General features: G+C 40.5%; 1 protein-coding gene and 5 non-coding genes across 6 annotated transcripts; 5 read left to right on the top strand and 1 right to left on the bottom strand.

The window, feature by feature from the left end:
- The first annotated feature begins 5,835 nt into the window (after positions 1–5,835).
- Trnas-aga lies at positions 5,836–5,917 on the top strand. The gene has a single exon. It is a non-coding gene; the product is annotated as a tRNA-Ser (tRNA).
- A 1,030-nt stretch (positions 5,918–6,947) lies between these two features.
- Trnak-uuu lies at positions 6,948–7,018 on the top strand. Its single transcript has one exon. It is a non-coding gene; the product is annotated as a tRNA-Lys (tRNA).
- A 1,868-nt stretch (positions 7,019–8,886) lies between these two features.
- Trnas-aga lies at positions 8,887–8,968 on the top strand. Its single transcript has one exon. It is a non-coding gene; the product is annotated as a tRNA-Ser (tRNA).
- Positions 8,969–11,112: 2,144 nt separating this feature from the next.
- Positions 11,113–11,192, top strand: Trnas-aga. The gene has a single exon. It is a non-coding gene; the product is annotated as a tRNA-Ser (tRNA).
- Positions 11,193–12,024: 832 nt separating this feature from the next.
- On the top strand, positions 12,025–12,096 carry Trnak-uuu. The gene has a single exon. It is a non-coding gene; the product is annotated as a tRNA-Lys (tRNA).
- A 5,642-nt stretch (positions 12,097–17,738) lies between these two features.
- On the bottom strand, positions 17,739–23,150 carry LOC121857519 (4-hydroxybenzoate polyprenyltransferase, mitochondrial-like). Its single transcript, XM_042353604.1, has 6 exons — positions 23,074–23,150; positions 21,855–22,556; positions 20,677–20,824; positions 20,208–20,401; positions 19,011–19,199; positions 17,739–18,817 (listed from the first exon to the last, which is right to left on the bottom strand). The coding sequence occupies exons 2-6, from the start codon at positions 22,551–22,553 to the stop codon at positions 18,626–18,628; spliced, it is 1,422 nt and encodes a 473-aa protein (XP_042209538.1). The 5' UTR covers positions 22,554–22,556; positions 23,074–23,150; the 3' UTR covers positions 17,739–18,625.
- Positions 23,151–24,306: the final 1,156 nt, after the last annotated feature.

The raw sequence follows: 24,306 nt of genomic DNA, 5'->3' as shown, positions 1-24,306 counted from the left end.
ACCAGATGCTTATGACGTCATTATCTACATCAACCAATAAGATAAAGCCTTAATAATCCCTAGAAAAATCCGTCATCCTAACCTAACCTAACAAATCCTACATCAGAATCCTAATAAAAGAAGAAGGATATTACGATTACCACTAACATTCTACCCCAATAAAAATCCTATAAGGCATTAAATCCTTCACCTTATATCCTAATTTAACCTTTAGATGAGTCCTATGCGATTTAGGATATTCCCTATCATATAAAGCCTAAAAAAATCCTACGGGGCTGAGGATATTCCCACAAATATCCTTGAGGAATCCTATGATAAATCCTAAATCCTAAAGACAGTAGGATTTATCCATAAAAATCCTACAGTTATCCTATCCCAACTCTAATGTAAGGAAGTCAAATATCCTAGCATCCTAAACACGTATCCTATACTAACATAAACCCCCAATAGGATTTCAGTAGGATACGACAGAGGATTAACATATCAACAAGAATCCTACAGCAATCCTATGATGAATCCACCACATATATCCTTTAATATCCTAAGCACATATCCTACACTAACACAAACACATCCTAAAACTAAAAATAGGATGTCAGAAGAATATATCAGAATCCTACAGTATCCGCCACGTAAGGAATCACATCCTAATATCCTAAACCCACATACTACGACACAGAAACATCCTAAACCCACATCCTACGACAAAGAAACATCCTAAACCCACATCCTACGACAAAGAAACATCCTAAACCCACATCCTACGACACAGAAACATCCTAAACCCACATCCTACGACAAAGAAACATCCTAAACCCACATCCTACGACACAGAAACATCTAAACCCACATCCTACGACACAGAAACATCTAAACCCACATCCTACGACAAAAGCATCTGAAAACCCACATCCTACGACAAAGAAACATCCTAAACCCACATCCTACGACACAGAAACATCCTAAACCCACATCCTACGACAAAGAAACATCCTAAACCCACATCCTACGACACAGAAACATCCTAAACCCACATCCTACGACAAAGAAACATCCTAAACCCACATCCTACGACACAGAAACATCCTTAGACCACCGATAGGACATCAGGATTTTGTAGGATACGACAGCACATCAGACGAAGGAACCAACCCCAAATCCTACACCTATGGGAGGGAATCCTTAAGTTCTTAGGGCGTGGTAGGGTATGATAGGCGTGTATTACAGAGGCTAGGAGGCGTGGGGGGGTGATCCAGGGCGTGTAGAGGCGTGTATTACAGAGGCTAGGAGGCGTGGGGGGTGATCCAGGGCGTGTAGAGGCGTGTATTACAGAGGCTAGGAGGCGTGGGGGTGATCCAGGGCGTGGAGGCGTGTACAGAGGGTAGGAGGCGTGGGGGTGATCAGGCGTGTAGGCGTGTATTACAGAGGGTAGGAGGCGTGGGGGTGATCCAGGGCGTGTAGAGGCGTGTATTACAGAGGGTAGGAGGCGTGGGGGGTGATCCAGGGCGTGTAGAGGCGTGTATTACAGAGGCTAGGAGGCGTGGGGGTGATCCAGGGCGTGTAGAGGCGTGTATTACAGAGGCTAGGAGGCGTGGGGGGTGATCCAGGGCGTGTAGAGGCGTGTATTACAGAGGGTAGGAGGCGTGGGGGTGATCCAGGGCGTGTAGAGGCGTGTATTACAGAGGTAGGAGGCGTGGGGGTGATCAGGGCGTGTAGAGGCGTGTATTAGAGGCTAGGAGGCGTGGGGGTGATCCAGGGCGTGTAGAGGCGTGTATTACAGAGGGTAGGAGGCGTGGGGGGTGATCAGGGCGTGTAGAGGCGTGTACAGAGGCTAGGAGGCGTGGGGTGATCAGGGGCGTGTAGAGGCGTGTATTACAGAGGCTAGGGAGGCGTGGGGGGGTGATCCAGGGCGTGTAGAGGCGTGTATACAGAGGGTAGGAGGCGTGGGGGTGATCAGGGCGTGTAGAGGCGTGTGTTACAGAGGGTAGGAGGCGTGGGGGTGATCAGGGCGTGTAGGCGTGTATTACAGAGGCTGGGAGGCGTGGGGGTGATCAGGGCGTGTAGAGGCGTGTATTACAGAGGCTAGGGCGTGGGGGTGATCCAGGGCGTGTAGAGGCGTGTATTACAGAGGCTAGGAGGCGTGGGGGGTGATCCAGGGCGTGTAGAGGCGTGTATTACAGGGTAGGAGGCGTGGGGGTGATCAGGGCGTGTAGAGGCGTGTGTTACAGAGGGTAGGAGGCGTGGGGGTGATCCAGGGCGTGTAGAGGCGTGTATTACAGAGGTAGGAGGCGTGGGGGTGATCCAGGGCGTGTAGAGGCGTGTGTTACAGAGGCTGGGAGGCGTGGGGGTGATCAGGGCGTGTAGAGGCGTGTGTGTGGGGTAGGAGGCGTGGGGGGTGATCAGGGCGTGTAGAGGCGTGTATTACAGAGGGGTAGGAGGCGTGGGGGTGATCCAGGGCGTGTAGAGGCGTGTATTACAGAGGTAGGAGGCGTGGGGGTGATCAGGGCGTGTAGAGGCGTGTGTTACAGAGGGGTAGGAGGCGTGGGGTGATCCAGGGCGTGTAGAGGCGTGTATTACAGAGGGTAGGAGGCGTGGGGGGTGATCCAGGGCGTGTAGAGGCGTGTATTACAGAGGCTGGGAGGCGTGGGGGGTGATCAGGGCGTGTAGAGGCGTGTATTACAGAGGGTAGGAGGCGTGGGGGGTGATCCAGGGCGTGTAGAGGCGTGTATTACAGAGGGTAGGAGGCGTGGGGGGTGATCCAGGGCGTGTAGAGGCGTGTATTACAGAGGGTAGGAGGCGTGGGGGGTGATCCAGGGCGTGTAGAGTGGCTACAGGGTAGGAGTGGGGGGTGATCAGGGCGTGTAGAGGCGTGTGTTACAGAGGCTAGGAGGCGTGGGGGGTGATCCAGGGCGTGTGAGAGGCGTGTGTTACAGAGAGGGTAGGAGGCGTGGGGGGTGATCCAGGGCGTGTAGAGGCGTGTATTACAGAGGCTAGGAGGCGTGGGGGTGATCCAGGGCGTGTAGAGGCGTGTATTACAGAGGGTAGGAGGCGTGGGGGTGATCCAGGGCGTGTAGAGGCTGTGTTGAGGCTAGGGAGGCGTGGGGGGGTGATCCAGGGCGTGTAGAGGCGTGTATTACAGAGGTAGGAGGCGTGGGGGTGATCAGGGCGTGTAGAGGCGTGTATTACAGAGGGTAGGAGGCGTGGGGGGGTGATCAGGGCGTGTAGAGGCGTGTGTTACAGAGGGTAGGAGGCGTGGAGGGTGATCCAGGGCGTGTAGAGGCGTGTATTACAGAGGGTAGGAGGCGTGGAGGTGATCCAGGGCGTGTGAGAGGCGTGTATTACAGAGGCTAGGAGGCGTGGGGGTGATCAGGGCGTGTAGAGGCGTGTATTACAGAGGTAGGAGGCGTGGGGGTGATCCAGGGCGTGTAGAGGCGTGTATTACAGAGGCTAGGAGGCGTGGGGGGTGATCAGGGCGTGTAGAGGCGTGTATTGAGGCTGCATGTCACCTGTCTCGAGTGTGGGGAGGAGGAGAGGGGGTGAGCTCACCTGATCTCTGTCTCACACACACACTCTACACCACAGTTCACTAATCATTAACCTCAGGTGTTAATTAACTTACCTGGCAGGGGCGGGGGGCAGGGGACATAGACACTAAATACATTCTAGATGGGGATATATAACGAACGAAAAATAACGAAGGTGTAACGAAGATGACAAAATCTCTCTCTAACTCACTTTATATACATCGTGGCAACAGCGCATGGAAAACACAAGACCTTCCTGCTGAGGTCTCTCATCTCTTCTGTTTCGTAATTCACACTTTTATCACTTTGTCATGCCCTCACGTCCTTAGGAAGGGTCAGAGTAAGACACATTCTAAATATCCTATACGACTAGTTAAAACCACAACATGTACTTACGGTATCCTTGAAATATCAAAGACGTCCTCACACACCGTCCGTTCATCCTCACGTGTGTTGGTATGAGGACATCCAGCAACAAACTGACTCACACACTCACACACGTACATACAAACACACACACACACACACACACTCTGGCGGGTCTGGAGGTAAAAGGTTGGAGGGGGGGAGGGAGGGAGGGAGGGAGGTAGGAGGAGGAGCCAGTGAGAGGAATAGAGGACGGTAGGAATGAACCTTGAGGAACACCACCACCATCACCATCACCACCACCACCACCACCACCACCACCGTATATATATTCAACACAGATGTTTCTCAAATACACCTGTACACACCTGTCAACACCCTTACACCTACCTACACCCTCCTTACCTATACACCTCCTTCTCCTCTACACCATCCTACACGCCCCTACACCATCCTACACGCCCCTACACCATCCTACACGCCCCTACACCATCCTACACGCCCTACACGCCCCTACACCATCCTACACGCCCCTACACGCCCCTACACCATCCTACACACCTCTACACCCACATCAACACCTACACAACTTATGAATACCAAGGTCCAGCTACTCTATGTGAAACTAAGATGTACACTGGATACATATATAAATACATACTAACACATACATACATACATACATACATATACAGTATACACATGAGCTAACACATTCATACATGAATATAATCTACCATATACATACATACATACATACATACATATAAACTACACATATACATATACATACACATAAGCTAACACATTCATACATACATATAATCTACCACACATACATACATACATAAACACAATCTCTCTTTCTTCATTGTTAAGGATATTTCCCAACCTCACAATCAGAACGATGTTTCCGGTTGAGTAACACCAACTACACCTCCCAGTATAATACAAACCTAACCTAACCTAAAACCAACCTAATCTGACAACCTACCTAATCTAACCTGAAACTAACCTAACCCAACACCAACTAACCCAATCTAACCTGAAATAACCTAATCTAACCTGAAACTAACCTAACCTAACCTTAACCTGTAACCCAACCTAATCTAACCTTAACTAACGTAACCTAACCTAAAACTAACCTAATCTAACCAAACTAACCTAACCTAACCTAAAAACTAACCTAATCTAACCTGAAACTAACCTAACCTAACCCAAAACCAACCTAATCTAACCTAACTAACGTAACCTAACCTACTCTAACGTAAAACTAACCTAACGTAACCTAACCTACTCTAACGTAAAACTAACCTAACCTAACTTACACCATTTAAAATAATTAAAACCGTCACCCAGGTAATTTTATATGTAAATAAAGTAACACCTGTACTTAATTAATTACCACAGGTGTTCTCGAGGTCACTTATGGCGGGAGGTCGTTAAAACCAAGCCCGAACAGGACTCGAACCCTGGACCCTTAGGTTAAAAAGCCTAATGCTCTACCGACTGAGCTATCCGGGCTATAATTGAATTTGTGCTTCTCTGTTATGGAATAATTCCAGTAGATCGGACAACTTGCCAACTGCACTGCCTAATAATAATAATAATAATAATAATAATAATAATAATAATAATAATAATAATAACAACAACAATAATAATAACACTAATAATAATTACAATAATAATAATAATAATAATAATAATTTCGATACCATCTATCATTCCGTGCAAGACAGACAGGTATAATGATAGATATATAGGCAGAGCAGATAGATAGATAGATACGTGGATAGAAGGATAGGCGTGAACAGACAACACCAAATCAATAAAATTAAATCCTATCTATCTGTACGTGTAACTATCTATCCATCTGTCTGTCTTTAAAAATACTTATCTAATTAACTTTTATTTAAAGAGAGTGAAAATATTCCTTTAAAAAGCAGTGATGGCCGAGTGGTTAAGGCGTCTGACTAGAAATCAGATGGGATCTTCCCGCGTAGGTTCGAATCCTACTCACTGCGGTTGACGTTTTAATGGCACCTGACCTTGTTGCGGTCAATGACGGTCTGTTTTATTGGCATTTAACCTGACCTGGTCAATGTCGAACTGTTTTATTGGCAGACATGTACCGAACCCCTCACACTCCCATCAGTCTGTCACTTCATGTAACTTGCTGACAAAAATCTATGACCCTTTAGGCTGCTGCTTAATGCACGAGTCATAAAGGCAAGCATGAACTGAGCATGCTTCCCAGATGGGCGCTGTAAACGCTTCTGTTCACCTTGCAATCTAAAAAATCTAACCTAATGGCGGACTGTTTTATGGCATCAAACCTAACCTAACCTCACATCAACCTGACATAACCAAATTTACCTTATCCTAGCACAGGGCCGGATTCAGGAGGGCAAAGTGGGCAGCTGACAGGGGCCTCACATGTGCGGTAGTAGCTATATCAGGGCTGGTCGACTTGAATGAGTCCAGTCATGTCTCACTTTGTGTGTGTGTGTGTGTGTGTGTGTGTGTGTGTGTGTGTGTGTGTGTGTGTGTGTGTGTGTGTGTGTTGGGAATTTGTACACTATCAATAAATATACAGTTAATTAAAAATTTCTCAATGTTCTAATTTCCTCAATATAACTGCATATGGCTTCAAAATTCTCCAAAGAAGTGTTCAAATTTCAAAATTTTCCTGGGGGTCTTAGCGTCCCCAGGACTCCCAGATGTTTAGGCTCGCTTCACTCGCCGCCCCACCCTCTTGGGTAGTTATAATGAGGGCCTCCACAATGAGCTGCCCATGGCCCTCCACAAGAGGCTGCCCATGGGCCTCCACAAAGAGGCTGCCCATGGGCCTCCACAGGTCTAAATCCGGCACTGTCCTAGCCTAACTTAACCTGGTCAATGGCTGACACTTTTATGACCTCCTAACAACCAAACCAAATCTAATTTAACCTTACCTAATCTAACCTATAAACTTACCCAACTTAAAGTAACGTAACCTAAGAGTAGAGAAAAGAAAAGAAAGAGAGAGAGAGAGAGAGAGAGACATAATCCATAGCCCGGATAGCTCAGTCGGTAGAGCATTAGGCTTTTAACCTAAGGTCCAGGGTTCGAGTCCTGTTCGGGCTTGGTTTTTGAAGACTCGATTGAGATATTTTAGGGTTATTTTAAATTTTAGGGACATTTAGGGAATTTTAAGTCTTCTGCGCTGATGATTTAACCCTTTAATGACGATGATTTAACCCTTTGAGGACGATGATTTAACCTTTAATACGATGATTTAACCCTTTAATGACGATGATTCAACCATTACTTTGAAGCCTTCATGTGCCACAGTAACCGAAGTTGACGCCGTTATGGGTTTACTCTACTGACGGAGTAGGAACGTTTGTACCCTACAGACGAAGGTACAGGTGTCAATACGCTACAGACGAAGGTACAGGTGACATACAGGTGTTACTACGCTACAGACGAAGATACGGGTGTTACTACGCTACAGACGAAGGTACAGGTGACATACAGGTGTTACTACGCTACAGACGAATACAGGTGACATACAGGTGTTACTACGCTACAGACGAAGGTACAGGTGACATACAGGTGTTACTACGCTACAGACGAAGGTACAAGTGACAAACAAACCTCCTCCTGTGACATCATCAAGCTTCTAGGGGCTGATAACTCACCAATACACAGAATTTATCGGTTAATCGGATATTTAATCTAAAGACCAGTTACTTTTTTACTATCCTCTTCACCTGATCGGCTCGTTAGCCGCTTGGGCGATCGGTCACGTCTCTGTTACACACTGTTGGCAAGTACTGGGATGTGCTGGCTCCTAAATGTACCTGAATCCGCTCCAGTGTTGGTCAAGTCTTGTCTTGAAATACACTCGGTGCCGTCACAACACTCTCTGGTAGATTGTTCCAACAGTTCACACTCGGTGCCGTCACAACTCTCACTCCGAAAAGTTTGCCCTCACAGTTTTCTGGACTTGTGGCTTCTTCAATCTTGAGCTGTGACCCTTGTGGGGCGTCCGCCAGCTCAGGTAAGGACACTCAACTGAGTAGGTGCCCTGAGATGTATAAACCTCAACTAGGTCCCCCTTGCCCGTCTGTAGTATAAGCTAGGCAAGTTCAGGCGCTCAATCTCTCAGGGTAGCTGAGATGCCGTAGTGTAGGCACCAGTTTGGTGGCCCTCCTTTGAACATTTTCAACCAACTGACAGTCCCTAGCATATCTCAGGGGACCAGATGGAGGACAGTACTCCAGATGGGGAAGCACTTCACTCCTGAAGATCGTTACGAGGGACGGACCGTCTAGATATCTGAACGACCTTCTTATAAGACCAATAATTTATTTGCCTGATTTACCTTCTTCTCACAATGGCCCGAGAACTTCAGCTCATTGTCAACATACACCACCTAGATCCTTCTCACATTCAGTCTCAACTAGTGCAGTTTCTTCATCCGTTGGGACATATGATACGTCTCCTTACCGTTGGTACGCCCCAGGTGCATCCTCTTACACTTCGTGACATTGAATCTCAGCAGCCATTTCTTGGACCATTCTTGGAGCCCACAGAGTTCCTTCTGCAGCTCTTCACAGTCCTCTTGGTTCTTGATTTCTCGAAATAACTTAGCGTCATCGGCAAACATTTGTATGGAGGAGTTAACCTCACTTAACTTAATCCATAGATGGACCATCTCGGGTTAGTAGTAACTTAATCTCTGGTTATTGATAATTAGATGTGGAATTTAACTACAAATTAAATATAAAAAAGGAGAAGTATATTAAAAATTAACTGAATTAAATATAAACGAAGTAGTTAGCGTAAGAAAACAAAAAATGCTTACAATTTAATGTTCCTTATTTACAGTCATGGCTGAATGGCTAAGACATCTGCCTGGAAAGAAAGGCAATAAATCAAAATTAATTATATGCAAAAACAAATAGAAATAATAAAGAAAAAATTACATATATTTTCACGTTTACAAGCAGTGATGGCCGAGTGGTTAAGGCGTCTGACTAGAAATCAGATGGGATCTTCCCGCGTAGGTTCGAATCCTACTCACTGCGGTCAATGGTGGATGTTTTATGTATTTATCAATCGATTTTATTTATTAACTAAAAAAATACATCACGTGGTAATTAGTTATTTTTATGGTAGCCAATCACAAGAGTGGAAACTAGAGCTTGTAATGATGTTAGCCAATCAGAGAAAAAAAACTAGGACAATTCTAATATTAACCAATCAGAAAAGGAAAAACATCAGCCATCTCTACAGTTAAACAATCACAGGGAAGTATTTAATTAACGACATTACAACCAATCACACGGCCATTAAACCACGCCCGAACAGGGACTCGAACCCTGGACCCTTAGGTTAAAGCCTAATGCTCTACCGACTGAGCTATCCGGGCTACAAACCACTCAGCTAAACTACGGGCAAAAATCCGCTTAATAGATTACCTCATTATATCTCCTTAATTAGGCTTTAATGACCTATATAACCCATCTTATAGTAATATATTAAACTATTTACATATATTTTTATAAGTTAAATTTTGACCCAAGCGAAATATTTCATATTTTTGGTTATTCGATTTTTGTTATTTTGAGTTGAAAATTGGCGGAAAATACGGGAGTAAGTTATTACATACATACATAGAGATAAATAAACATACATACATACATACATAGAGATAAACATACATACATACATACATACATAGATAAACATACATACATAATTATATAGACAGAGAAATATATAAATACAGAGATGCATAGAGAAATAGACAGACAGACAGTGATAGTTACAACCCCTGACAATGGCGGGTATATAGAAGGTGCCCGTGACCGCAGTTTGTTTAGGTTAGTTAGATGCCTTTAAAACGTCCGCGTTGACCGCAGTTTGTTTTAGGTTAAGTTAGGTGCCAAAACAGTCCGCCGTTGACCGCAGTTTGTTTAGGTTGGGTTAGATACCTTTAAAACGTCCGCCGTTGACCGCAGTTTGTTTAGATTGGGTTAGATCCTTTAAAACGTCCGCCGTTGACCGCAGTTTGTTTAGGTTAGGTTAGATACCTTTACACCGTCCGCCGTTGACCGCAGTTTGTTTAGGTTAGGTTAGATACCTTTAAAACGTCCGCCGTTGACCGCAGTTTGTTTAGGTTAGGTTAGATCCGTTTAAAACGTCCGCCGGTGACCGCAGTTTGTTTGGTTGGTTAGATGCCAAACAGTCCGCCGTTGACCGCAGTTTGTTTAGGTTAGATCCTTTAAACGTCCGCCGTTGACCGCAGTTTGTTTAGGTTGAATACCTTTAAAACGTCCGCCGTTGACCGCAGTTTGTTTAGGTTAGGTTAGATGCCAAAAAACAGTCCACCACTGACCGCAGTTTAGTTAGATCCTTTAAACGTCCGCCGTTGACCGCAGTTTGTTTAGTTAGATACCTTTAAACGTCCGCCGCTGACCGCAGATTGTTTTAGGTTAGATACCCTTTAAAACGTCCGCCGGTGACGCAGTTTGTTTAGGTTAGATTCTTTAAAACGTCCGCGTTGACCGCAGTTTGTTTAGGTTAGATACTTTAAAACGTCCGCGGTGACCGCAGTTTGTTTAGGTTAGTTACCTTTAAAACGTCCGCCGGTGACCAGTTTGTTTAGGGCAAGTCCACCATTGACCGCAGTGAGTAGGATTCGAACCTAGCGGGAAGATCCCATCTGATTTCTTAGTCAGACGCCTAACCACTCGCCTAATACTGCGCGACATTGACAACATTGACCTCTGATTGTATTAACCTTATCAATATTAATAACTAAATATACTAGTTTGATATTCAATAAGATAGCTGATTAATTGGAAATATTGATGAAAATTTACATTGATTATATTAACCAGTTAAATCGCACTGAACTGGTTAATCAAATAGCTAATTAATCGGTCAAATCGGTATGAAAATTAACATTGAATGTATAAAATAAATAAAATCGGTCATGAGTTAACAATGACGAATATGTACAAAACAATGTATACTCATGTACAGTCCGGATACATACACACATCGACCAGTATACATGTAACCTAACCTAGCAAATTTAACCTACCATAACTTGAGGAAATTTAACCTAACCTTACCAAATTTAACCTAACCTAACCAAATCAATTTTAATAGACTCATGGGTTAAAAATTTTCTACAGAAATTAAATGGTCAATGCCTTCTCAAGCAGTGATGGCCGAGTGGTTAAGGCGTCTGACTAGAAATCAGATGGGATCTCCGCGTAGGTTCGAATCCTACTCACTGCGCAATGGTTGATGTGTTATGGCATTTAATCTAACCTTACTCACTGCGGTCAAGGGCGGTCAATTTATGGCATTTAATTTAACCTACTCATTGCATGGGCGGTCAATTTTATGGTACCGACAATCTTATAAACCTGAAATAAACTGACATTTACTTATCATAAATATTGACAAAATATCTGTCTGTCTGTCTATCTATCTATCTATCTGTCTGTCTATCATTCTTATGTCTGTCTGTCTGTCTGTCTAAGCCAAATCTAACCTCTATATTCAAATGATATAAAAAACTCACTAAAACAATTAAAGCAAAACAAATTACTTACTTGTTTAGGATTATAGAGACGTCATCTATTTAACCCTAGTGCTATAATTCCTCTTGATGATAGGTTAGGTTGAGGTTAATATATGTCTCAGTTTACATAGCAGATGGTGTATAGCTATTATATAACCTGTGTAAAATTATACCAAAGTTAGTTTGTATAGCAGTAAAAGGTATAGCGATTATAGATAGTTAATGCTGTTATACTCATATATATAATCACAGCTCTGTAAAGACCTATATAATTACATCACTATAGCATGAATATTTAATTAATATAAGTCATATAATCAACTCAAAAACCATAAAAATTATAAATAAATTATATGATTATCCCAGAAATTTTATATAATTAAGCTAATAATACACCTTGAAATTATACCAAATTATATAAATTATCCTAGAACTTGATATATAATTTTGAAGTCAATATAACGATAAAATTATACCAGAAATTTCTATAGAATCTAAGTTATTAATAATAATTTAAAATTGGTAAATACAGGAAAATTCTAAGCCCGGATAGCTCAGTCGGTAGAGCATTAGGCTTTTAACCTAAGGGTCCAGGGTTCGAGTCCTGTTCGGGCTTGGTTTTTAACTACCTCTTGTGATTGGTTGGTGTTTGTTAATTTAACTCTCGTGATTGGTGGGTGTTTGTTAATTTAACCTCTTGTGATTGGTGGGTGTTTGTTAATTTAACCTCTTGTGATTGGTGGGTGTTTGTTAATTTAACCTCTTGTGATTGGTGGGTGTTTGTTAATTTAACTCTCTTGTGATTGGTGGGTGTTTGTTAATTTAACCTCTTGTGATTGGTTGGTGTTTGTTAATTTAACCTCTTGTGATTGGTTGGTGTTTGTTAATTTAACTCTCTTGTGATTGGCTGGTGTTTGTTAATTTAACCTCTTGTGATTGGTAGGTGTTTGTTAATTTAACCTCTTGTGATTGGTGGGTGTTTGTTAATTTAACCTCTTGTGATTGGTGGTGTTCGTTAATTTAACCTCTTGTGATTGGTAGGTGTTTGTTAATTTAACCTCTGTGATTGGTGGGTGTTCGTTAATTTAACCTTCTTGTGATTGGTGGGTGTTCGTTAATTTAACCTCTTGTGATTGGTTGGTGTTTGTTAATTTAACCTCTGTGATTGGTTGGTGTTTGTTAATTTAACCTCTTGTGATTGGTGGGTGTTCGTTAATTTAACCTCTTGTGATTGGTGGGTGTTTGTTAATTTAACCTCTTGTGATTGGTTGGTGTTTGTTAATTTAACCTCTTGTGATTGGTTGGTGTTTGTTAATTTAACCTCTTGTGATTGGTGGGTGTTGTTAATTTAACCTCTTGTGATTGGTGGTGTTTGTTAATTTAACCTCTTGTGATTGGTTGGTGTTTGTTAATTTAACCTCTTGTGATTGGTTGGTGTTTGTTAATTTAACCTCTTGTGATTGGTGGTGTTTGTTAATTTAACCTCTTGTGATTGGTAGGTGTTTGTTAATTTAACCTCTTGTGATTGGTGGGTGTTTGTTAATTTAACCTCTTGTGATTGGTGGGTGTTCGTTAATTTAACCTCTTGTGATTGGTAGGTGTTTGTTAATTTAACCTCTTGTGATTGGTGTGTTCGTTAATTTAACCTCTGTGATTGGTGGGTGTTCGTTAATTTAACCTCTTGTGATTGGTTGGTGTTTGTTAATTTAACCTCTTGTGATTGGTTGGTGTTTGTTAATTTAACCTCTTGTGATTGGTGGGTGCTCGTTAATTTAACCTCTTGTGATTGGTTGGTGTTTGTTAATTTAACCTCTTGTGATTGGTAGGTGTTTGTTAATTTAACCTCTTGTGATTGGTGGGTGTTTGTTAATTTAACCTCTTGTGATTGGTGGGTGTTCGTTAATTTAACCTCTTGTGATTGGTAGGTGTTTGTTAATTTAACCTCTTGTGATTGGTGGGTGTTCGTTAATTTAACCTCTTGTGATTGGTGGGTGTTCGTTAATTTAACCTCTTGTGATTGGTTGGTGTTTGTTAATTTAACCTCTTGTGATTGGTTGGTGTTTGTTAATTTAACCTCTTGTGATTGGTGGGTGTTTGTTAATTTAACCTCTGTGATTGGTTGGTGTTTGTTAATTTAACCTCTTGTAATTGGTGGGTGTTTGTTAATTTTAACCTCTTGTGATTGGTGGGTGTTCGTTAATTTAACCTCTTGTGATTGGTGGGTGTTCGTTAATTTAACCTCTTGTGATTGGTTGGTGTTTGTTAATTTAACCTCTTGTGATTGGTTGGTGTTTGTTAATTTAACTCTTGTGATTGGTGGGTGCTCGTTAATTTAACCTCTTGTGATTGGTTGGTGTTTGTTAATTTAACCTCTTGTGATTGGTGGGTGTTTGTTAATTTAACCTCTTGTGATTGGTGGGTGCTTGTTAATTTAACCTCTTGTGATTGGTGGTGTTTGTTAATTTAACCTCTTGTGATTGGTGGGTGTTTGTTAATTTAACCTCTTGTGATTGGTGGGTGTTTGTTAATTTAACCTCTTGTGATTGGTGGGTGTTCGTTAATTTAACCTCTTGTGATTGGTGGGTGTTCTGTTAATTTAACCTCTTGTGATTGGTGGGTGTTCGTTAATTTAACCTCTTGTGATTGGTGGGTGTTCGTTAATTTAACCTCTTGTGATTGGTGGGTGTTTGTTAATTTAACCTCTTGTGATTGGTGGGTGTTCGTTAATTTAACCTCTTGTGATTGGTGGGGTTTGTTAATTTAACCTCTTGTGATTGGTTGATAGTAGCAAGGTTGTTGTTTTCTTTTTGTTGATAAGAGCAATGGGTTTAATTTCCTCTTTTCTGATTGGTTGATTGTAGAAATGGCTTGCTTTCTCTTCTCTGATTGGTTAATACTTTCCTGTGATTGATTGATAATAATAATAATTTCCTCTCCTATGATTGGTTTAGAGTAGAAATGATAGTAGTTCAATTGACCAATCAAGAGAGGTGTTTTGGATTACGCGCTTTTCAGTAACCAATCAAATGTCAAGATGCAAACCGCTTGGACTTTTATTATCCACATTTATATATTGAAGAAAATAAACCATAAAACAATTTACATATATCCTTCACCTCCCAAAATACTGCTACTAAAAACAATAATTATTTTAGCATTCAGTTGACTTAAATAACTACATAAAATAGGTTATATTAACACATTTTTAAGTATATTTTATATGAAAAATTGACGTCAGCCATCTTTAAAAAATGATGCTCCATATAGTGAGGCGCGAGCTCAATAGATGGCGCTGTCGCTTTCCTATCTTTCTTATGTAGCCATATAGTGAGGCGCGAGCTCAACAGATGGCGCTGTCGCTTCTCTATCTTTCTTATGTAGCCATATAGTGAGGCGCGAGCTCAATAGATGGCGCTGTCGCTTTCCTATCTTTCCTATGTAGCCATATAGTGAGGCGCGGGTTCAATAGATGGCGCTGTCGCTTTCCTATCTTTCTTATGTAGTCATATAGCGAGAAGCGAGCTCAATAGATGGCGCTGTCGCTTTCCTATGTAGCCATATAGTGCGGCGCGAACTCAATAGATGGCGCTGTCGCTTTCTATCTTTCTTATGTCGTCCTTGATGGCAGGAGGTAATGAATCTGACCAATCATGAAGCTTCACATCCCCGGAAATTATTTGACCAATCAGAGTATTTGGGATTTCAAGCTGAGGAACCAATCACGTGTCAGTATACAAACCGTTTCGACATGGTGACGGAGAGACGCCTTTATTACTAATTTAATTAAACAATTTTAACCCAAATATTAATTAATGATTAATTAGTAATCAATTATCAGCCTTTAAAGTCGTGTTAATTGAGGAATAATTAAATATATTGAAGATAATTACCCACCTAGCAACAGCGGCCAATAGCTACCATGAAATGTCAAAATCCACCATCATTAATTACCAATTATTTCATTAAAAACTATAATTAAAGACAACTTAACTTACTCACAATATGTATTAATAATTGACGTACCTTTTGGTAGTTGTTTCACGCCATTATTTCACTTATTTAAAGAATAATCACGTAATATATCATCAACTCCCACCTTCCATCTTGCCTGAATCAACCACGGCGGGAATAATGACTCTAACCAATCACGAAGCATCTTACATCTCCGGAGATTAAATGACCAATCAGAGAAACGTTTTTGAATACCTGTTTTTCAGTAACCAATCAAATGTCAAGATGCAAACCGTTTAGACAGGGTGACAGGAGAGAGGCCTATCTTATCTATTTAACTTCATTAACTTAATTAAACTTTTATTTTAACCTGAATAATAAATAAAAAGTTAGTATAATTAATTACTTATCAATTATCAGCCTCAAATATAGTGTTAAATAAGATAATTAAATACGTACACCAACTTTACATCCACATGAATACCCACACAAACGTACACAGATTTACACACATGTACACAGGTTCACATACATACACACACACATGTACACAGGTTCACACATGTACACAAGCTTACACACATGTACACACACACACACATGTACACAGGTTCACACATGTACACAGCTTACACACATGTACACAAGCTTACACACATGTACACAGGTTCACATACATATACATACACACATATACACAAGTTCACATACATATACACACACACACATGTACACAGGTTCACACATGTACACAAGCTTACACACATGTACACAAGCTTACACACATGTACACAGGTTCACATACATATACATACACACATGTACACAGGTTCACATACATATATACACACACACATGTGTACAGGTTCACACATGTACACAAGCTACACACATGTACACAAGCTTACACACATGGCAAAATATGGCAGAAAAAAACAAATCCAAACTACTTTCCCTTGGCTGGACAGTAGGGCAATAACTGGTACTGTACATAAACTACTTTCCCTTGAGCTGGACAGTAGGGCAATAACTGGTACTGTACATTATATTAAGTACAGTACTTTCCCTTGAGCTGGACAGTAGGGCAATAACTGGTACTGTACATTATATTAAGTACAGTACTTTCCCTTGAGCTGGACAGTAGGGCAATAACTGGTACTGTACATTACATTAAGTACTTTCCCTTGAGCTGGACAGTAGGGCAATAACTGGTACTGTACATTACATTAAGTACTTTCCCTTGGGCTGGACAGTAGGGCAATAACTGGTACTGTACATTATATTAAGTACAGTACTTTCCCTTGAGCTGGACAGTAGGGCAATAACTGGTACTGTACATTACATTAAGTACTTTCCCTTGACCTGGACAGTAGGGCAATAACTGGTACTGTACATTACATTAAGTACTTTCCCTTGAGCAGGACAGTAGGGCAATAACTGGTACTGTACATTATATTAAGTACTTTCCCTTGAGCTGGACAGTAGGGCAATAACTGGTACTGTACATTACATTAAGTACTTTCCCTTGAGCAGGACAGTAGGGCAATAACTGGTACTGTACATTATATTAAGTACTTTCCCTTGAGCTGGACAGTAGGGCAATAACTGGTACTGTACATTACATTAAGTACTTTCCCTTGAGCAGGACAGTAGGGCAATAACTGGTACTGTACATTACATTAAGTACTTTCCCTTGACCTGGACAGTAGGGCCAAAACTAATACATTACATTAAGTACTTTCCCTTGAGCAGGACAGTAGGGCAATAACTGGTACTGTACATTACATTAAATACTTTCCCTTGACCTGGACAGTAGGGCCAAAACCAATACATTACATTAAGTACTTTCCCTTGAGCAGGACAGTAGGGCAATAACTGGTACTGTACATTATATTAACTACTTTCCCTTGACCTGGACAGTAGGGCCAAAACTAATACATTACATTAAGTACTTTCCTTGACCTGGACAGTAAGGCACAAAACTGGTACTGTACATTAAGTACTTTCCCTTGACCTGGACAGTAGGGCCAAAACTAATACATTACATTAAGTACTTTCCTTGACCTGGACAGTAATGCACAAAACTGGTACTGTACATTAAGTACTTTCCCTTGACCTGGACAGTAGAGCCAAAACTGAGACATTATATTAAGTACTTTCCTTGACCTGGACAATAAGGCCAAATAAAACTCACACACTCCGCAATATATAACTGGGGACGGAATCAAATAACCCGACAGCAACTTCAATATAAACAATTTTTATTTACATACAAAATATTTCCCTCTTCCCCCCCCTCCCCCCACCCCAGCCTCTAGATAAGTTCCGTTTATTTTAGCGTTCCGTTGGCGTCGATTCTGGATGACTAGATACATACATCGTTACTTGCCATATAGTCATTTACCCCCCAAATGAGAGTGGTAGCTTTGGGATCGTTAGAGGATTTAAACACCCTCGGATTATTTCACCTGGAGATTTACGACCCTAATGCGAGCCTAACCAGACGTACCTTTAATCAACCTATGCTAACCTAACCAAACGTATCATTAACTAACCTGAGCTACCATAACCTAACGTAACGTAACCAAAACTAACGTACCATAACCTAACTTAACCCCACAGGAAGCATTCGAGTGTTTAATCTTCAGGTGAAATTAACTGGGATGTCTAATCTTCAGGTGATCAAAAAATATTATTACAAAATTAACAGTCGAGAAATAGTGAATATTTAAATCACAGTGAATCACGGAAACTATAATTCTTCGTAAAAAAGTTAAATTACGAATTGATTTTTTCTGTTCATTATCCCCTGGTGTATGGGGTCACCTCCGAGCTGAATAAAATCATCTGTTCTTATTGCAAAAAAACTACCAAACATGCACAAACACAGCAGACAACTTTCTTTCATAAAAAACAACATAATTATTGAATTTATCTTTCATTAATAACAATAAATACTAATTTTTGGTGTCAATTACGATAAATATATTGATTTTCTGTCAATTACTGTGACTTAACTGAAATATTATTGTTAATTGCTCTACACACACAGAAAATAAATCCCTGTTGGGTGATTCACTGTAATTCAATCGACTGTCAATTACGGTAATTACATTGATTTCTTTGTGATTTGTGATATATATACAGAAAATATATTTATTTGGCATAAAACTGTAATTGAATCGACTGTCAATTACGATGATTCGGTCGTCTGTGAATCACCGTCGATGCTGTGAGGCTTATCTTCCTTAGGCCCTAGGCTAGAGTGATTCATTTTCAGCATGGTTCCTCCAACGATGCCAGCAAACAGCAACAGGCCGATGTGACGGTTCGCTCGGAATTTCTGGCCGCAGTCGACTGGGTTATTAATATCTAGTGTCCATATCTGTCAGGGGTAAGTGTCATTATATCATTATTATTGTCATTACATCATTATTATTGTCATTACATCATCATCATCATTTTATTGCTATTTTCTACCTATCAAGAATCAATTATTACCACCACCACCATCGCCACTACCCCAAGGGCCTATACGATTACCCATAAACCAATACACAAGAAGCTAGTCAAGTTACCTGGTTCGTTATGTGGGCCGCAGTAGCCGAGACAGCCAGATAATAGGGCCATGCCAGCTGGGTGTTATAGCCCGTCAATATTAGGCTCGAGATCATCGTTACCCCAAAGCCCGTCAGCCATTTCCACGTCGAGTCGCCGAATTTGAGGGCCGTCGACTTGATGCCGATTATCGCGTCGTCGTATTTGTCCTGTAAGAAACAAAATACATTAATCGCTGTAATTAATCAAAATGACGACGGGAATTACAGTAAGGTCAGGTTAACTTAAATCGGCTTATGGTTAGCATTAGGTTAGAAGATAATTGGGTTAAGTTATCTCTAAGTAGTAAGATTCATGACCAAACCTTAACCTAACCAAACCTTAACAAACTTAACCTAATGCTACAGATAAATTATAAGGATAATAAACAAAAATCCCACCATGTGGAAAATCATCGCATCAGTCAAGTAAGTTCTGCCGTAAACTGATCATAATTGTATGAATATTTATGTATGTATGTGTGTATGTATGTATGTATGTATGTATGTATGTGTGTGTATGTATGTATTCATTTAAGCTCATTATTGATTTGTCTCTCTCTGTCTGTCTGTCTGTCTGTCTGTCTGTCTCTTTTTCTGTCACTCTCTCTCTCAGTCTCTCTCTCTCTCCCTCTCTCCATTAAAACTCAAAGAACACCCCATCACAAGAGCAGCTGACCGACCCCATAGTACATCTGTTTATCGTCACACGAGACACCCACACGTTTACCCGATGTGCACAGTCGTAAATAAGACCCCACACGTTTACCCGATGTGCGTATAGTCGTAAATAAGACCCCACACGTTTACCCGATGTGCATATAGTCGTAAATAAGACCCCACACGTTTACCTGATGTGCATATAGTCGTAAATAAGATCCCACACGTTTACCTGATGTGCATATAGTCGTAAATAAGACCCCACACGTTTACCTGATGTGCATATAGTCGTAAATAAGACCCCACACGTTTACCTGATGTGCATATAGTCGTAAATAAGACCCCACACGTTTACCTGATGTGCATATAGTCGTAAATAAAACCCCACACGTTTACCTGATGTGCATATAGTCGTAAATAAGACCCCACACGTTTACCTGATGTGCATATAGTCGTAAATAAGACCCCACACGTTTACCTGATGTGCATATAGTCGTAAATAAGACCCCACACGTTTACCTGATGTGCGTATATCGTGTCGTAGATGAGGGTCCAAGCGATGCCGGAGACGTACAGCGGCAGACACACCGCCCACTCACAAGACCCGTGGACCGCAGCCCACCCTAGGAGTGCTCCCCAGTTGAAGGTGAAGCCTAGCATGAGCTGAGGCCAGTACGTGACTCGCTTCATTAACGGATACAACACGATCAGACCTGTAGAGTGAAGCGAGGATATTAGTTTCGCTTCATTATGGGGTTACAACCTAATCTAACCTGACTCTTTAAAACCTAAACTAACCTAACTTAACCTGACCTAATATAACCTAACTTAACCTGACCTAATCTAACCTAACTTAACCCTGAGGTAACATTAGGGAATTTAAACCCCAGGTGAAATAATCTACAGAGCTAATCATCTCATAATCCAAATAACCTAACGATCCAACGACGTCGCCAGGGATGTAATAATCACAAACAATCAAGCTTACCTAACGAGCTGGTTCCAAGTAGCACCGCATACCAGTTAAGCTGCAGCAGTATGAGGCAGCCTAAGCTCAACTGCGTTCCCAAACACACGAATGCGTCAAACATGGAGAGAGCGCCACTTGCTAGGGGTCGGGCGGCTGTTCTGGCTACCTGTGTTGACCATTCATGTTAGATTTACAATAACACATTAACAAGAATTAACGACTATCAATTGTTATTTAAGTTTAACTACCTTAACCTAACCTGAACTACCCTAACCTAACCTATTAAGGGGAATCGTCCGGATGAAAATTGGAAAATCTCGAAACTATTCAGAAATATCCCTGAGAAGAGCTGTCGTCTATGGCTATCTGCAGACGGATTTTGATTGCGTAATTCAAAATATTTATGTACCTATGCCCAATTGTTCTACCATCATGTAGAGGGCGCCCTTCTGTTCACATTGGAAAAGCTGTAAAAAAGATTTATTATAATATTTAATGTAAAGTAATATTAACCAATCAGTACCTGACACCTTTCTCAGCTAGCTAACCACAGCAGACTGTCATCATGTGAATCAGTGACCCACCAAACATGTCAGAGTGAGGTATAATCATTAGTTGCTCTCGGGGTGTATCTCGGAATAAGTTTTTCTAACATTCAAATCCCTAAGGCTCGGCCAAATACGGGTCAATTCTAATAAAAACAAAGATTAATATATTGTACGTTGTTGAACATATAGATTTTATTTATAATTCCATTGGGTTATTATTTATGGATTAATCTTTATTAATATCTGAAGGAAAAATGATAAGTTCGGACAAAAATTCCTAGTCAAAACAAAAGTGGTATTCAGAAATATCTATAAGGTAAATTATGGAGTAGTAGGATAACTGTTAAGAATATAAGGTATTAGGGAGGTATTAGGGATCAGGTTGATAACTGATACAGGGAGTCTTTAATTACTGACAGGAAACTGATATTGACTGATCAATTATTAACGGATTTCTTGCTTCAGCCGGACGCTTCCATTAACAAGAATTATGACAATATCAATTATTTCACTTTAAGATTAACTAACTAACACTAACCTAATCTAATCTAATGTAACATAACCCAATCAAACCCTACCCTAACCCAACCTAACCTAACCTACCCTACCCTACCCTAACCTCATCTACCGTAAATCAAAACAACCGACCTTCCCGTCATAATCCCTGTCCCACATATCGTTGATGGTACAGCCGGCACCCCGCATCACCACAGCGCCGCACGCGAACAACGCCAGCATGCCGAGGTCAGGCGGACACCCTGGCGACGCCGCTAAGGCTATACTCCAACCACACGGCCAGAAGAGAAGCCAAGACCCTATTGGACGGTCTAGTCTCATCAGCTGGAGGTACGCTCGTAATATCTTGGACACCTTCTGTACGATCTTCTGAGGGATCGTCGGGTCTGGCCCATAGTCGAGCGATAAATCTTTGCCGTCGTCCTCGTTCTCGACTCTAGGGCGTAAATTTGGCCGACAGTCGAGCGATACGTCCGGACTACTCTTCTCGACCCCGACTCTTTCGCTTAAAACAGTTCCCGGTCGAGTGAAGCTGGAATCCGAAGCAGTGGTGGACTTGCATCTATACAGCACACCTTCCGCTCCACGAGGCACATCGATTACGTCGATCTTTGGAACCGAGGTACTGGCGAGATAACACCACCTCCGGACGCACCATGGGGGCCTGGCGGGCGGGAAGCTACGACTCCTCCCGGACATCCCACGAGAGGGCGATAGAGCCGGTACGATGCGGGCGAGGCGTGATAGGACGAGTATTGCGTCTCTTGGCCTGTGACTCACGACCGCCGAGGCCCCAGGCACCCGTCCTAAAATCCATCGCAACAGAGACATCACCTGTGGGGGGGGGGGGAGATTAAATTGTAAATACATATAGAATAAAAATTAATTAAAATATTATAGAAAAATAATTAAAATATAAAAAAATAATTAAAATACATAAATAATTATCAATCTCTAGTCTTGAAAAATTACCGAGAGATTATAAATGATTATTAAACCTTAAATATTTATAAATAACATAAAAATAACATACATAATATAACAAATAATATAACCTAAAATAAAGTATATATATATCCCTATAGTAAATGACCTACAAAAATTACTTACACATAGTTATCAAGCATTAATACTATACTAATTACCAAGCTAAATTAACCCCTATAAGGCTATATAATACACTAATTATATTCCTTAAACTATGACGACATATTAACACAGTATGACACCAGTGATAAACTTATTTACTCAATAATTCCTCAAGTCTCTAATATATCTGTACTTTATCTAATTAGTGAGATTCTTTATGAGTTTATGTTGAAGTTAACTTAAGGTAATGTGGTATAATTACGGCATTTTAAGGAGAATTTGGGGTTAATTATGATATGGCCTTCAGCGTCCCTCTGGTCCAGTTGCCAGTTTGTGTTATTCTTAGTCGAATTTTGTACCGTAGTTAATGTTATCAGTTACCACGAACATTTTAGATTTATTTAGTTATCACGTCTAAGGTTATATTCTTATTTATTTTACGTTATTTAATTCAATTTTATTTTTGTTTATTATTTTTTATTGAAATATGTATTTTATTTAGATTTTAAGAGAAATATATATTTTTTTATTTTTTAGGGTTCGTAGTATATTGTTAACATTATTTATCTAGCTGAATATGTAACTTGAAAAATGAATACTTGTTATATAACAATTTTATTGTTCATTAACAAATATATTTATTAATATTTTTTAAATAGTACGAAACTGCAGAAAATTGAATATGAAGAATAAAACTATAAACAAGAGAATCCTCATCTTTTTTATTATTCGTTTCAATTTTCATCAAATTTTGTTTACTTATACTAGTTTTATTTAATATAATATATGTTATTAAATTAGAATTAATCTGTTTTTTTAATAAATATTGAGCTATTTATTATACAAACAAACATTTAAGAAGTATATACCCGCTGCTTTGGCTGGGGAAGCCTTATTATTTTTCCTAAGATAAACAGAGACATCCCTTCATCAACAAAGGCTTTTTTCCTAAATTGATTATATTTACTCTAATTAATTCATATTTTATAAGTTATTGGTATTCAAATTATAGCTATAGTAATGTAATTAAATCTTTTTTATAACAAGATACCTATTACGTGTATACATGATTGTGTAAATAATTATCAAAATCTGTTAAAATTAAAGTCAGTAGAAGGTACATCAATATTGATTAACACGTATAAACTTTTTATATAAATTAACTTGATGTTTATTAAGATTTTCGGTGAAATTAAAGTTCTGTCGATGTGTCTAGACAGGTCGTTGTTCATCCTAGGGGAAATACCCACCACTGTGCATCGCTAGTTAAAGAATGTTATTAAAGAACCACGATGATGCACCACTGAACCAGTAAATCTCTTGTAAAACAAAACTAAACCTAACCTAACATGACATATTTCAATACTAAAAGGATAGAGTAATTAAATTTAGCTAAAGATATATTTAATTATTTTCTATTGACTGAAAAATAGATGAATATAGCATGAATCGTGGTAATTATTATAACATCACCCACTGGGTGTGTATGCACAAA

The sequence above is a fragment of the Homarus americanus genome, unplaced genomic scaffold (genome assembly GCF_018991925.1).
Source record: "Homarus americanus isolate GMGI-L3 unplaced genomic scaffold, GMGI_Hamer_2.0 scaffold19065, whole genome shotgun sequence".
NCBI classification, from domain to species: Eukaryota; Metazoa; Arthropoda; class Malacostraca; order Decapoda; family Nephropidae; genus Homarus; species Homarus americanus.
This window is presented reverse-complemented; position numbering and strand designations above follow the sequence as displayed.

Bases quoted from the DNA above. Each gene is read 5' to 3' on its own strand.
- LOC121857519 (XM_042353604.1), bottom strand. From the start codon at position 22,553: ATGTCTCTGTTGCGATGGATTTTAGGACGGGTGCCTGGGGCCTCGGCG. The intron at 19,200-20,207 runs GTAAACGTGTGG...TGTTTCTTACAG, and splicing joins ACACGATATACGCACATCAG to GACAAATACGACGACGCGAT. The intron at 18,818-19,010 runs GTAACTTGACTA...TACCCCTGACAG, and splicing joins CGGCCCACATAACGAACCAG to ATATGGACACTAGATATTAA.